Below are 15,289 nucleotides of genomic sequence, written 5' to 3' on the forward strand. Positions count from 1 at the left end.
ACTTAATTACAATTATCATTTATTTCGCTTGAGTTTGGCTTTGAGTCGGTTTCAATAAATACAATAAATACGTATTAATTAACAGGCATCAACGTTCAGCATTAACAAATCATTAACAATTACGAATTACGAATTATAAATTACGATTTATGAATTATGAATTATGATTTAAAATAAATTAAGTTGAGGAATGATAATGGTGGTGATGATAATGTCAGTGTTTTTGTTTGTGGGGCTTGGGGTGGTGGTCTGTGGTGGTCTGTGGTTCGTTTAATGCCTTTTCTTTTGAGGACGCGACTGGAGACGCTGGCGCCGGCGTCGGGACAATGACTTGGCCGCTTTCTGCCTGGTCGCTGCTGACTTCGCAGCCGACTTCGCTGCCGGCTTCGCAGCGGACTTGGCTACCGACTTTGCATCTCGATTTTCCAGGTTATAGCCTTCCAGCGGTTGATCTGCTTCGATTTCCAGTTTTTCGGCTTTTTCGTCGTCTAGATTTTGGACATTTTCTTCGTCGTCTTCGTACTCCTCTTCCTCGCCATCTTCGTCGTCCTCTGTTTCTTCATCCGCCTCTTCCTCTTCCTCTGCGTCTTTGTCTTCGTCTTGGGCTCCTTCTTCCGTTTCCTGTGCTTCTTCTCCTTCGCTTCCTCCATTTAAGGCTGACCCGGGCTTGACCTTTAGTTCATTGCCTGCAGCTGTTTCTTTCTCCGGCTCTCCCTTGTCCTCCGTCTCCTCCGTTTTCACCTCCATCGCCATCTGCGTCTCCGGCTTTGTGGGGGGTTCCTTCACCTGGCCTTTCTTCGCTCCGCCATCGGCGTCATCGTCATCCACGTTTACCTCATTGTCGCTATCGTTTTCGAGCTCCACAGCCTCCGTTGTCGTCGATTCTTCCCCCTCGTCTTCGATCTCCTCCTCCGCCTCCTCGTCTTCAGCCTCCTCTTCGCTTGACTTTTTCACCTCTTCTCCATCTCCATCCTCCTCCTCCTCCTGCTTCTCCTTCTCCTTCTCGGCCATGGTCTCTTCCTGCCCCGCCTCTTTGTCTTTGTCATCGATAACAACAATGTTTGGTTTGTTGCTTGTCGCATTTGTTGTTGTTTCCATTGTTGTAGTTGTTGTTGTCACTGGCATTTTGGTTGTCAATGTTGTTGTTGTTGTTGTTGTTGTGGGTGCTTTTGTTGTTGTTGTTGTTGTTGGTGGTGGTGGTGATGTTTCTTCAGTGGCTTTTATTGAATTGGTAATTGTTTCAATTACCTGACTTGGCCTCAGGCCACTCTCGCTGCCATTGTCATTGTCAGGTGGTGTCGCCTCCTCTTTCTCCTTCTCCTCCTCCTTCTCTTTCACCTCCTCAACTTCCATCTCTTTCTTTTCTTCTTCAGCTTGTGCCGCTTCTGCCTCGTCTTCAAGCTCTTCATCGTTTTCTTCTGGCTCTTCAACTTGATCGCCAGCTATTAGCATTTCACTTTCAATTGGCAGCGGCTCGGCTTCCTCCTCCTGCTCCTCCTCGGCGTCCTTCTCTCCATCCATCTTCTGGGGCCGATAAGCCAAAGACTCGTCTTCAGTCTTCTCTGCCGCGGCCACCTGCGGCTGGTAGGAGAGCGAGGGATAGGCCACTGGCTGGTAGTCCTGGGCTGGCATTTCAGGCGTCTTCTCCTTCTCGCTCTCTTGCTCCTCCGCCAGGGGATACTCTTCGGGCTGATCCTCCAGCTCAGCATACTCGCCATAATCCTCGCCAGCATCGTCATCGCCCTGCTGTCCCGGCGGCAGCACTGGCTGGCCGTTCTTGTCCACATACTGGAGGCCGTCCAGGCCCATGCGCATGCATTGGAAGTGCATCTCGAAGAGATCGGTGGTGGCCAGCCGCACCACAAAGTCCATGCACATGTTGAGCCTGTTGTCGACCATCTGGACGTCGGTCATCTGGACGCACATGGCCATTGGCACGCCCATCATCACCGGTATGCAGAAGGGCGCCGGATTCCTTACCGAAATGCCAAACTTCGAGGTGGCCTTCTCATCGACGTACATCTCCAGCTGGGCCTCCTCCAAGTGCGGCACAAAAGTCACATTCGCGCAGACTGAACAGAGAAATAACAGAGACATGTTAGTGCCGAGGAATACAATAGGACGACAATGAAACGATTCCATTCCATTCCATATCACTCGACTCCACTCCAGCCCATTACATGCATTCAGCGAATGAAAGTGGCGGGTGGCGGTGGCAGTGGCAGTGGGCTATAAACTGATTTCTGCGCGGGAATCGCTTGGAGCGCCAACAATTTGTGGCATTTTGATTGGCAAATGCAGGCATGTCACGAAAAGAAATGGAAATGGCAATGGAAATGGAAACCGCTCTTTCTGGCTGCCTGGTATTGTTGTCTCCGGCATGCGCCGCCAAGAAACTGAATACATTTTTTTCTGGGGAGGCCTCAATACGAATTCTGCCAGCCAAGCCAGGCCTGGCCAGGCCAGCACAGAAACCAGCAGCCTTAAGCCGCAGCCGCAGGCCACTGGCCACTGGCCACGATTCGGACCAGGCTAAGTGATCGATGCGATCTCAATTTGTGGCGAGTCCCCATATGGATAGCCAGCCTGGGGCCCCCATTCCGTGGAGGAGCTCTTAAGCAGCGATCATGATCGGGTATTAAGGCCTAATGGAAGCCATCGAATACCCCCTAACATCTATATCCTTTCTCACCTTTCTGATCGAATCGGTACTGGTCCACCTTGAGGCCCGCACAGCAGCCGCAGACTGGTCCCTGGCACTCGCAGGGCTGCCCGAACGTCGACCAGATGGAGCCCTTCTCCGAGTACTTGACACTGGCCAGGTTCCTGCCCCGGGACACGCTGACAGTGGGCGGGAGGTAGGGCTTGTGGGACTTCAGCTCGTAGAAGATCAGGCCGTTGCTGTAGCTCCGCGAGGTCACCGACAGAGGGCACAGGACACAGGCCAGGACTAGGCCGCAGCTAAGCCAGGATATCATTATCCTTTCGCACTCAGAACAGATCGGTAAACAAAAAAAAGTAATCCACAAGCAAAAAAAATTGGCAGACGGAGGCACTCGCGATGGCTCTACAGATGGGGTCTCAGAGGGTCTTCGGTATGCGATCGGCGTTTACGGTTAACGGTATGTGCTTTGCGGTCTGGGCCTTGGCAGCACACGGTAGCGGTAGCGGTAGCTCTGTCTGTGGCCAAATCGAATGGACAACCGCTCGCGATCGACGACAATTAAATATTAAAACGCTGAACGCGCCGAGCGCTGGCTTAAAAATGAAATGGAAACTGCCAGCTCCAAGAAGTTGGCAGAGGCAGTGGCGGTGGCAGTGGCGGTGGCAGTGGCGGTGGCAGTGACAGTGGCAGAGCCAGTGACAGAAGCAGCGTCTGCAGCTGAGACCAAAATGTTGCTCGTGGAAGCAGCAATACTACCAATAGCAACACCAACAACATCGGCAGCAGCAGCGGCAGCAGCAGCAGCAGCAGCAGCAACCTCGTTAAGTTGTCGCTGTTTTTGCGAGCAAACCATTTCTACTCTTTCCATCGGAAGCGGGGATATTTCTTCAGCCATGGAGTTTGCCTAAAATTTAAATAAATACTTAACTAGATATAAGATAGTTTCTTAACTGCAATACCTGTTGCTTGAGATATAAGATACAGTAGAAGATGTACTTATGTACTTCCATTAGATATGATTCTCATAACTACAGTTCCATAGTTCCAAGACTCAAATAGTAGACGTCAAATAGTTTTAAAACTTGAGTTTAAATCAAATATCATATGTATGTACATTTTTATGTAAGTAGAGCATTTGAAGCTTGAAAGATATGAAAACGTAAGGACATCTTATGGATGATAGTCCCTTAAATCATAAGAGTCTATAGAGTTTCATTTCAAGTATGATTTTGATTTGTATCTGAAAGTATAGTAGATACTCTGAGATATAGTATTAAGAGTAAGTAGATATACATAAGTATAGATAATCTTTCTGATTTCTGTTTATACTTTATTAAATCTACTGATTTACTAAATTTTATCTACTGATTAGGAGTCTAATAAGATGTTCCTAAGTAATTTGTTCCAGTCATACATTGATTTATAAATAATATTTAACTTAGGGTTAAGTATCTTTATAAATACGTAGGAAATCGAATGATCGTAGGAATCTAATAAGATCTATTTATATATTTCAGTTATGACATTGATTTCTAAATACTTTAGTAGCGTTTTCTAAAAATTCTCTTCTTCGAAAACTCTTCTTTAAAAGGTTTTAAAAAACAAGTAGTTCCTGTAGAAGTAGAAGCTATAGTCATAGTATAGTGGTGTACAGTAAGTATCTATAGTTATAGTAGTTGTATATAGTAGAGTATTATAAAGTACTATCTACTACATGGTCTATCTATATATATGCCATGTATAGGATGTATATTATTCTTCAATTGTTATTATAGAATGTCTAATAATGGTACGTATAATAGTTCTATAGCACTATAAAAACAAAAAGAATAGAGTATCTGAAAACCTACAAGTATCTAAGTGTTATTTCCGTTTTTCTTATCAGCGCGGCAGCATCGTTAGTTGCTCTTTTTTGTTGTTTGTTGTTTGTTGCCACCGCTGGCGTTACGGCTATTTTGTTGTTACTGTTGCTGTTGCTGTTGCTGTTACTGTTAGTGTTGCTGTTGCTAGTTGGTAGTTGCTAGTTGCTAGTGTTGCTGTGACCGCCGCTTTGTTTATTTGTTATTTAAGCCGCTGTTGCCACACCGAAAATGTTTTTGGCTCAAACAACAAACAAACAAACAAGAAACAAACAAACAAATACCTAAACACCGCCGAAGAGTGCAAGAAAAAGGGTGTTTTTGGAGGCAACATATGAGGAGGAGAAATGTGAAATGCTAAATACATAGCTTAACTATAGTCTAGTTTTTTTTTAGAGTGTAAATGGCAGCTTTGCTTTGTTGCGTGTGCCGCCAAAGTGTCTTTTTTTTTTTTTCTTTCTCGCTTCGCTTTTTTCGGGTGACAGTGACAAGAAAATTGCTGCGATCGTGACTGGCTGGGAAAGCCAAAAACAACACTGCCCCCTACCGCCTTTTTTTCTTGCCTTTTTTTCCATACCATATCTACTACTACTACTACTATTGTTGTTGTTGTTGTTGTTGTTACGCAAAAGCAACTTGGGGCAGGTCATGGCCTGGGACAAACTCTCAACTTTGGGAGAGGAATTTTCAATGGGGACCAAAAGTGGCAACCAAACAGAGGGCCATTAGCAAGGGGAGTTACGGTTATGGCCGATGCTGTTGCTGTTGCTGATTTGTGGGGGCATCCCCATAAAGATGCCTGATTTATGTGCCACAATAGTTGCAACACAGAGTCCTTTCTATTATATTGATTTTAAATCTCTTGCTACTCTTGCCACAAATATGTATTTGTTTAGTTTGATTTTCAATTTCCGGGCTATTTTCGAGCTATTTTTGGGTACCGGGCCAAATCGTCTTAGGGCCCAACCATCGTTGCATAATGGAAAGCCTGGCCCAGACCCGTCCGATCGTCCAATCGACCAACCGATCGACGAATCGAAACTGCAATCTCGTTAAGCGTTAACGGGGACAGACACTTGCCAAGTTCGTCGATTGAAATGAATAATTGTAAAAAGGTGAAAAGAGAGACAAAGTGACTCGATCGATGGATGATGATGGGACACCCATCGATGGGTGAAAAAATGTTATATTGTAAAATGAAAAATGGAAATAAAAGTGTCGCCAGCCGGGAGCCGGGAGCAGGGAGCGTCAACAATTAACTCTAATAAGCCCCAGCCCCATACCCAGCCTTACTGTGTGGTGCAATGTACTTTCGTTTATGTAATCATCATCATGATAGTCATTGTCATTATTATTGTCATTATCAGAGGCATGTGGATGTTGGATGTCGTCGCCTGGTCGCTTGGTCGCCTGGTTCGCTTATTAGGCATTATTATTCATTACTGATAATATCAATTTGGCACGCCTTGGGCCTTTGGCTTTATCATCATTATAAGGGCGCCCTTTCTACACCTCGGACACTTACGCAAAATGGTCACTAAACTTATTTTTGGTAATAAAATAAGCTGCAAGTGGGTCAAGACTTGGGGCAAAGCTTTTTTTTAGTAGATCAATAAATTAATACTATCTTTTTCTGATTTATAATACTAACATTTCCTAAACTTTAAATATAAAACACTAATCAAGTAAAGTCACATAACTTAACTTTCTTGCTCTTTTTACTAAAGTTTTAAAAGTACTGCCTTAATATTGGGTTTTATCCCACAGTTTTAGAGTCAATGCTAAACTTTCTACATGTGTTTATTTACATGACCAAGTCTTAACCCCAAATTCTTATTATAAATAAAAGAATAATAAATATTTAAGAAAAAACACATATCCCCATAGTTTAGAAGTAAATATTAACTGTTTAAATGTTAAAAATAATACATAAGCTAATAAAAACACAAGTTAGTTCTTAGAGCGCCCTCTGCCGTTTGACGGCAGAAGCTCCAACCCAAGTTCTGACGCCACAGTTTGAGAAGCTCCGATATAACGGTTATGTTCAAAGCCCGCCATTGCTCGACACTCCCAAGGGATAACCTCAAAATAAAAACTCCCTCCAGTATTTATATTTTTTTTTATATTTTTAATACATTTTCTTTGTTCTCGAATACATACAATGCTCATGTTTTGTTTCGTTTATTGTATTACATTGAGAGAGCAACCGCTAATGCAGTCCTCGATAGATAGTACACCAAAAAGGTTCCCTTCGGAATCCGTAAATATGCGTGTAGATATATACGTAAATATATAATATATTTATATATTCTTTTATATATATGTATTGTATGTATGTATGTATGTTGATGGGTGCTGTAACGCTCATGTGTCTGTGATCTGTTCTGTTCTGTTCTGTTGTTGTGTCGGAGTGTGTAAATATGCACATTGATATAAAAAGTTACATAATTGCATTATGCTCGACTTCTATATGTATATATCCAAAAGATATCGTTCGCAAAAAATATCTTCGATGAAACATTGGTTTTTGTTTGTTTTTTGTTTGTTTGTTTTTTTAGCTAAATATTTTGTTTTGTCGTAGACACGCGCCATGTATATTTAATTATTTAATATATAGTATGTATATATGTAAATCGTATATAAGTATATTCTTGTATATAGTATAAGATATTCCTTGTTCGCATTATTATTCCCGTACTCTCCTCGTATGTATAGACTTGTCAGCCACACTCGAAAAAAAAGCACACACAATTATTTTCCCCCCTTAATTTTTGTTTGTTGGCTTCTTGGTTGTAAATGTTTACAAATAGATTAGAGTAGACACTAGAGTACGTACTACAAACAGTGGCCGCAACACCCGATCGCTATATGCTGCCACAAAAGTGCTATAATATGGTAGAACATTTAATTCTATATTTTCTTTTTATAATACATAAGGAAAGTGCCCTTTCCCACAAAAAAAAAAATTGAGTCCAAGATCAGACAGTGCGTTAGTCCTAACACCAATTCTACACGTCCTTCTTCGGGAGACTCTCTTCGGGAGACTAACAAGGTTAGTTCTTAAATCTTATTGTACAGACAACACTTCTCCCCCTAGCTTGTTGGCTTTGCCGCTCTCCTGTGTGTGTGAGTGGGTGTGTGTGTGGGTTCTAGTCCTTAATCCTACTTAGGTCCTACGTAACGTACTTCCTTAAAAATCTATCACAAAAAAAAAACATTGTATATTTGGATATTCAGTTATGAACTACATAAAAAAAAAACACTTCCCTATGGCTAAGTTTCACTTTCTGAGGCGAAAATCGAGAAAACGAGAGAAACTTTCGAGTTTTGAGAATAAATCGTTGACTAAAAGTAGGGATTCTTTTTCAAAAAAAAAACAAAAAAAAGTAATGTTTCTCCCAGATATATACACAACCCTGCTGGCCAAGTCTTCCGATTTCCGAGTCTGATATCGAATGAACTTATCTCGGATAGTTCCACAAAAAATATTGAAAATTCTTAAGAAATATTTCGAAATTTCAAAAGAGCGACATACAGTTTGATATTCACTTTGAAAAGATTGTTTTCAGAAATCGACGCGTCATAGGAGACACTTCCAGACCCGGAATTCCTCGGCAGGCTGGACATTAAATATATATATATTCGGAAAGAACCGTTTAAATTTATGTGGCCGCCAGATTTGTTGTTTGTGCCTAATCCGTAATCCGTTATCCGTAATCCGTAATCCGTTATCCGCTTAACCTAGTCCGCAGCTCCCTTAGAACTCCTTGAGGCTGCCGCCGCGCTTCAGCTTGGTGAGTCGCTTCAAGCTGGCGCTCAGCATGCCCCCCGACCCAGACCCGGATCCGCAACCACTTCCCGCTCCAGTTCCAGTGCCTGTTCCAGAGAGTGATCCCGATCCGGAGCCAGCACTGCGATCCCGCTGAATAAACGATCCCCGGAAGCGAACACGCCCCCGCCCACGACGCTGCTGCTGCTGCTGCTGTTGGGCCTGATGCTGGGCCTGGTGGCGCCACAGCTCCGTGAGGGGGGGATGGTGCTGGTGGGGGTGCTGCTGAAGGGTGCAGCAGCACACCAGCTCCTGCGATTATAACTTCTTCTCCCAGACGACGATGTGGGCGTCATTGGAGTTGGCCGCCAGCGGGGCATCCGACTGCGAGTCGCCGCCGGGGGCGCCGCCGAACGAGCTGTTCTTGTGGCTGGGGGATCCTCCGGTGGTGGTGTTGTACCACATCTGCCGCCAGTACCCGCGTCCGCCCATCAGGGTGATCACTGTCCGCGGCCCATCGGCACTGGCCTGCTGCTGCTGCTTGGAGTTCTGCTTCTGCTTCCGCTTCAGGGTGGCCACTGCGGCGGCAGCGGGCTTGTCCAGTCCTCCGGGAGTTCCGGCTCCAAGTCTGCCCGCCTCGTCCGCCTTGCCGGCACCGCCGATCAGCTGCTGTTGCTGCTGCTGCTGCTGGTGGTGGTGGATGTCCGCGGTGGTCATCAGCCCGTTCTCGGATATGTTGCCCAGGTCGCTGCCCGTGCCGGAGGTCTTGTGGCTGGCGCTGCTGCTGTTCCGGGAGACGGAGCGGCCCCCGAAGAGCCGGATGCCCATGCTCTCCTCGCTCCCCGAGGAGGTGTACAAGCTAGAGGACTTCGAGTCCACCGACCAATTCGACAGGTCCAGGGACCTCGGCCGGGAGGCCTTCATCCGCAGCCGGCGGTCCAGGGTGCAGACCTTGCCGGGTATGGCGGCCAGCTCGGGGTCGGAGCGGCGCATGCCTTCGTACATCATGTCCATGAGGTTGCCCTGGTTGCCCTCCTCCGCGTCGTAGTCCTCCTTGACGAAGATCAGCTTCCCGTACAGTCCGTACACATCGCAGTAGCCGTGCTCCCCGTGGTTGCCGGCCACTCCCGCCGCCCCAGCGCCAGTCGCCGCCGCCACGCCGCCATTGGCTACTCCGGCAGCCGCTGTGGCGCCCAGGCCCCGGGGCAGGGTCTTGGACATCCGGTTGGGGTCCTCGCGGAACCGCTTGCGGTGGAAGGCCGGCGAGTTGGCCAGCGAGGCGCGTATCTTGGCCGTGAAGCTCTGGTCCAGGGAGTGCTGCTTGTCCAGCTTGGAGCTGCGCGGCGAAGAGGCGGCGGAGGCCGCTGACTCGTCTCCCTCGGTGATGAGGTCCCGCACCAGCAGTCCCCCCGCCGAGCCGGCAATGGGCGTGGAGGTGGCCTGCTCCTCTTTGACTAGGTCCCGGCGCAGAATCACGGCGCTGTCGTCCAGGTCCAGCTTGGGATCCGCGTCGATGGCCGGCAGCTGCAGGTCCTCGCCCATGCTGGGCACCAGCGGCGCCACTCCTCCGCCCGTCACTGCGCCCATCGGCGGCTTGTAACTGGGATACACCTTGGGGATCAGCGGCAACAGGAAGGTGATCGGCCCGAAGTGGGCGTGACAGGACATGTTGATGCCCCCGCTGATGATGGGGACTCCTTCCAGCCGGGGCAGGGGTATGGTGACGGCGATACCCACGTTGGTGCCCACCCAGAGCAGGCCCTTGCAGGCCATCAGGGCCGTCACGTAGACGGAGCTGTTGTTCAGCGGCTGCTCCTTCTTGCCGTCGTGCCGCAGGACACTGGAGGCGATGTTGATGTCCTGCAGATGCTTGAACGTCTCCGTGTGGTAGAGACACAGCATGGTGGAGTTCTTCAGCGAGATCCAGAGGCCTATGCCCGAGTGGGCCATCAGGTTCACCTGCTGGCTGGCTCCGTGCTGCACCTCGAAGCTGCGCTGGATCTCCCCCTTGAGGGCGTTCAGGACGTACACCCGGTTGCCGCAAGACGCGTAGATGCACATGTTGATCGGCAGCAGGCTGGGCACGGGCAGATCCGTTTCGCCCAGCCGCACGATCTGGGGATCCCTTAGCTGCCAGATGCCGTCGTGGCCGCGCCGGTAGATCAGCACCATGGCCCCGGAGAGCGCCACGTAGACGGCGTCGAAGTGGTAGAGTATCCGCTGCACTGCCCCCGGCACAGAGTAGCTGCCCAGCTGCTCCTCCTGCTCCGGATTGCGGGCGGAGTAGACCAGGATCTTGCGGCTGTCGGTTCCCAGCCAGACCAGGTCGCCCAGCAGGCTAGCCGGCTCGTCCTTGCTCCGCGTCTGCGCCTCCAACCCCTTGACGAACTCCAGTGCCGACACCTGCGTCTCGTAGATGTCGAAGGCGCCGGCCTCGCGCAGGTTGCCGGCCTGCTGGGGGTGCTGGGCCAGGACGGTGATGTGGGAGGAGGTGCCGTCGCTGCTGCACATCCACAGGTAGTTGAGCTGCTTGTGCCGGCGCCTGGCATTGCCGCTCAGCTTCGTGTCGTTGGCGATGCTATAATAACATCCACAGCGCACCTGGAAGGGATTGGATGGAAAGGATTAGCAGGAGATCCTTGCCAGGATTAGTCGAATAACTCACCTCGGTTTGATGCTGTGACTTGTAGACGGGCATCGCCTTGACGAAGAGCGGCATCTTGCGCGACTGCTTCTGCTGCACGGCCTCCTGGAGCTGCAACTGCTCCTGGGTGGAGTGGCGGGGATCGCCGGGACTGGAGTGATGCTGGAGCGGCTGATGGCTGCCGCCACGCTCCCACGCCGGCGAGTTGTTCGGATCGAGGGCCAGCTGGGCCAGACGCAGCTCCGTGATCCACTCCTTCTTCACCGCCGGCGTCTGCGTCTGGAATGTGAAGGTCTCCTCCTTGCCGGACTTGTGCCGGCCGGTCAGCTGCAGGCAGCACGAGTCCACCCAGGCCATCTCCTCGTCCTTGCGCTGGATGGAGCCCTGGATGAGGTTGAGGACGTTGCGGGTCGTGTTGGCGTTCAGCTCCTTGTAGCTGCCCTTGAGGCTCCCGACCAGGTCGTGGATGCGGGATATCACCTCGTAGTCGTACATCAGAGTGCTCATCTCGCTGCACAGGTTGTCCGCTCCGTTCGTCAGCTGGGCGGCCGGGGAGCTGTGCGGATCTCCGAATCCTGCCAGGCCGTGGGCGGGCAGAGTGCCGCTGTTGGCGTAGGGACTGCCGTTGGTGTTGGTGCTGCCGTTGGACTTCAAACTGCCGCCACGATTGAGTCCTGCAAGGAAGGAGAGGGATTAGATAAAGAAATCAAGGATCTCAAGGATCATCCACCTACCAGCTGTAAGAATCCTCGAGAGCGTGGCCGACGTGCTGTTGTCCACAATCTCCACATCGTTGACCGGAAACATCCACTTGAAGGTGAGCTTCTCGGTGGCCCCGAAGTCGTGCGACTGCTTGGGCGCCACCGAGACGCAGATGACCTTGTCGTTGAGGAGCAGCAGCCGGCGCTGCTTGCACTTCACTATGAAGCCCGCCTGGTTGAACTCCATGTGGGTGACATTGTCCTCCCGCAGTAGATACCGCGGCCGATGGCCGCCCGAGGAGTCGCTCATGCTGACGCTGGAGAGGCTCAGGGAGCGGGCGTTGAAGGTGCCCGAGATGTGGCCGAGCATCTCCTTGAAGGCCTGGTACTGCTCCGCCTCCCGCTTGCTCTCGTTGAGCAGCTCCGCCAGGAGCTCCAGCTGGGAGAGGGCCAGCTGCAGGGACATGCGATCGTGGTGGCCCTGGGGCGTGTACTTGAGCAGGTCCTGCAGGAAGAGGATGAACTGGGGGAAGCGCTGCACCGGCTTCACCATCAGCCCGAAGAACGATAGCCGGTCGTGGGCGCTGATCTGCTTCACCTTGAAGAAGTCGGCCAGGGCGGACTTGCGCTTCTCCTCCATCTTGGCCAGCTCCATGGCCGCCGAGAAGTTGTTAATGAATCCCGAGTAGATCTCCAGGAGCTGCGGCTTCCCAAAGGCGCTCACAAAACAGTCACCGATCTTCTCATCCCTATCCCAGTTCCGGACGCACTCCGCCAAAGTGATCCGGAAGAGCTTGTGCGAGTGCAGGATGTCCGGGAGACAGTGGAACAGGGTGGAGATCTTCACTGGATTCAGCACCGGTGGACTGCACTCCTCCAGCGGTTTCTTGTAATCCTAAAGGGGTTGTTGGAGAAATAACCATTAGTTGTGAGAGCTAGGTGGTTGAGGTTCCAAGGAGGGTTAGGCTTCAAGGACTGTGAGGCGCCATCCTCTCTAGGCTATGATTCTTAGGATTCTCCGATTATCCGAGGATGGTGCCTCGCCAGAAATGATAGTATTACTCTTTACCAAGATGATCTGCGACGGATCTTGATCGGTTTCTCACAGTAGTGGCTTACTTTTACGATCGGAGGGGTCTGGGTCTAAATGTTACGGAATCTGTTACGGCATGTGTGTTGGGGTTTGTGGTTTCTAGTTCTGTAACTACTGGTGGGCGAGTACGATGGGGTGGTGGTGGAGTGGTTGATGAGACAGTTAGTGGGTCGAGGTTAGGGGGTCGAGTGTTAGTGGTGATGATGGTCAAGTCGGCGGTCAAGTATGGGAAGAGGATGGCATGTAAAGAGATCAAATGAGTTTCGAAATGAGATTAAAGATTAGATTCGAGGCGAGGCGAGGCGAGGTGGGAGGAGGAGATCTATTACTTCTCTGACTTCGAAACGGAGCATGCTGTCGTTTCACGTCAGACTAGGTGCTGGGCTACTCCTACCCCAGTCCCACAGATCACTCTCCACAAACAAACAGAACAGAACTATTTTCTAGCAATTTTTTTTCGATTTTCGATTTTCGATTTTTGTGTAGAGTGCCAGTGAAAAATTACGGTTAGGTTTTAAAAAACTGATATATATATATATATTTTTTGATTTCTTGCGAGAGGAAACCCCTAAAAATTGTAGAGTCATAGTCATCAGTATCAATGGAGATCAGGCCGCAGCAGGAGGACCATCGAGAGGTGCTGGGCCGATTCCAGGCGTTCCAGAGCGCCGACATGGAGGCCGCCGAGGAGGCCTATCCGGAGGAGTACGAGTACGAGTACGAGGACGAAGTCAAGACCCAGATCATTGCCGACGCCTTCGGGGAGGTGAAGATCTTCGTGGAGGCCGGCCGGAACGACGCCTTCGTCCAGCTGAAGAAGCCGCAGCTGCACCGCTTCCAGCTGCCGGAACAGGAACAGGAGCAGGAGCAGCACCACCCCACGTCACATGAGCTGGAGGGATTCGAGCGAGCGGAGGACCACGAAATCGACAAGTGGGGCAAGAACGAGGTCCTGGAGGTGGACCTGGTCAAGGCCAAGGATCTGGAGCAGTTCGGCAAGATGCAGCGAGACGTCAAGACCGGCGAGAAGTACATCCTGCTGCCGGTGGACATCGAGTTCCTGATCGATCCGGACAACATGACCCCCGAGTCGGCGACGGAGTATCTCAGTTCCTACGACCGCTACAAGGAGGTCCTGCTCTCGCGGTCGGAGGACAAGTCCATGGACGTCCACACCATCCACATTCAGAACCTGCAGGGCGACAAGCCCAAGGTGGTGCACGAGCACGAGCAGGGCAACAAGGAGCTGGACAGGATGGAACTGGACCAGGAGGAGCTGGACCAGGAGGAGCTGGACAAGCAGGAGCCGCGGAAGGAGGAGCTGCTGGAGAATCAGCCGAACGTCACTCCCTCGGAGGAGACCCTGAGGGAATCGGAGGATCAGCTGAACTGGGAGTACCACATGCACGAGTTCCAGGTGCCCAAGTTCAGCTTTCCCTTCGAGCTGAATATCGGAACCAGTCTGGACAGGATGCTGGCGGGGGAGGAGCCCCTCTGCCAGGAGGACCTCGACCTGGAGGCAACGGCCGAGGCCGTCGAGGACACTGACGACGACGACCTGGACGTCAGTATGACACTGAGGGAGTTTGAGTTCCTCGACAACGAAGAGGCTTTCTACTAAACTCCCTCACTAACTCACTCACTTAGTCACTAACTAACTACACTAGTCACACTGACTAAACACACAAATTAAAATATTGATCTAATCTTAGAGCAACTCAATGCCAACTGCGATCTATTAAATCAGACACTGCATCCAAATCCCGACACTCGTTTCGTTTAAATTTCTTAATAATTGTAAATAAATTGAGATTTTAAATTTTAGGGGTTTCCTCTTTCTTCCTCTCTTTTCTCTATTTCATGCTTCTACTCTTCGAAGAATTCTTCTCAGACTACCAAGGCATGCTCTACTCTACTCTCTGCTCTTCTAGTCTCCTCCGTGAAGGAGGCTACTACTCACAACTCCCTTCCTTCCTCTCTTTTCTCCGCTTCATGCTTCTCCTATTTGAAGAATTCTTCTTAGACTTCCATGCACAGTTCTACGCTTTATTCTTCTAGAAGAAGCACTAGTGTCTTCCATGAAGGAGTTTCTCTAGGAGTAGGATTATTATGAGTAATACTAGTCTACTACTCACTCCTCTCTTTCTTCCTTTCTCCATTTTTCTCCTCTTGAAGCTTCTACTCATTGAAGAATTCTTCTCTTTGAAGAGTTCCAAAATATGCTCTACTCTACTTTCTACATTCTAGTAGAATTATGAGTCTCTTCAGTGAAGGAAGCTACTGCTCACACCTCTCTTCTTATCATTTCTCCGCTTTATGCTTCTACTCTATTGTAGAATTCTTCTTAGACTTCCATGCACTACTCTACTCTCTACTTTCTACTCTTCTAGGTGAAGTACTAGTCTCTTCCATGAAGGAGCCTCCAGGAGTAGGAGTACTAGGAGTAATACCAGTCTCTTCCATAAAGGATGCTACTACTCACACCCCCCTATCTTTCTTTGAAGAATTCTTCACAGACTTGCAGGGCATGCTCTAGTCTACTCTTTACCCTTCTAGTA

At 49.6% G+C, this 15,289-nt stretch overlaps 3 protein-coding genes across 3 annotated transcripts in view; 1 reads left to right on the forward strand and 2 right to left on the reverse strand.

Moving 5' to 3' along the window:
• Window positions 1–14: 14 nt before the first annotated feature.
• LOC6505270 (myb-like protein X) lies at window positions 15–3,247 on the reverse strand. Its single transcript, XM_032451976.2, has 2 exons — window positions 2,693–3,247; window positions 15–2,072 (listed from the first exon to the last, which is right to left on the reverse strand). The coding sequence occupies exons 1-2, from the start codon at window positions 2,976–2,978 to the stop codon at window positions 271–273; spliced, it is 2,088 nt and encodes a 695-aa protein (XP_032307867.1). The 5' UTR covers window positions 2,979–3,247; the 3' UTR covers window positions 15–270.
• A 3,382-nt stretch (window positions 3,248–6,629) lies between these two features.
• Window positions 6,630–15,289, reverse strand: part of LOC6505269 — a 109,412-nt gene continuing 100,752 nt past the window's right edge. Inside the window, exons 6-8 of the mRNA XM_032452118.2 lie at window positions 11,672–12,533; window positions 10,959–11,611; window positions 6,630–10,894 (exon numbers count right to left, since the gene is read on the reverse strand). Of these exons, the coding sequence (XP_032308009.1) occupies window positions 8,612–10,894; window positions 10,959–11,611; window positions 11,672–12,533 (3,798 nt within the window). The 3' untranslated portion in view covers window positions 6,630–8,611. The remainder of the gene's footprint in view (window positions 10,895–10,958; window positions 11,612–11,671; window positions 12,534–15,289) is intronic.
• On the forward strand, window positions 13,104–14,492 carry LOC6505003. The gene has a single exon (XM_001965620.4). It carries the CDS (start codon window positions 13,333–13,335, stop codon window positions 14,350–14,352), a length of 1,020 nt encoding a protein of 339 aa, XP_001965656.1. The 5' UTR covers window positions 13,104–13,332; the 3' UTR covers window positions 14,353–14,492.

The sequence above is a fragment of the Drosophila ananassae genome, chromosome XR, assembly GCF_017639315.1.
Source record: "Drosophila ananassae strain 14024-0371.13 chromosome XR, ASM1763931v2, whole genome shotgun sequence".
NCBI classification, from domain to species: domain Eukaryota; kingdom Metazoa; phylum Arthropoda; class Insecta; order Diptera; family Drosophilidae; genus Drosophila; species Drosophila ananassae.

Bases quoted from the DNA above. Each gene is read 5' to 3' on its own strand.
- LOC6505270 (XM_032451976.2), bottom strand. From the start codon at position 2,978: ATGATATCCTGGCTTAGCTGCGGCCTAGTCCTGGCCTGTGTCCTGTGC. The intron at 2,073-2,692 runs GTGAGAAAGGAT...TTCTCTGTTCAG, and splicing joins GTACCGATTCGATCAGAAAG to TCTGCGCGAATGTGACTTTT.
- LOC6505003 (XM_001965620.4), top strand. From the start codon at position 13,333: ATGGAGATCAGGCCGCAGCAGGAGGACCATCGAGAGGTGCTGGGCCGA.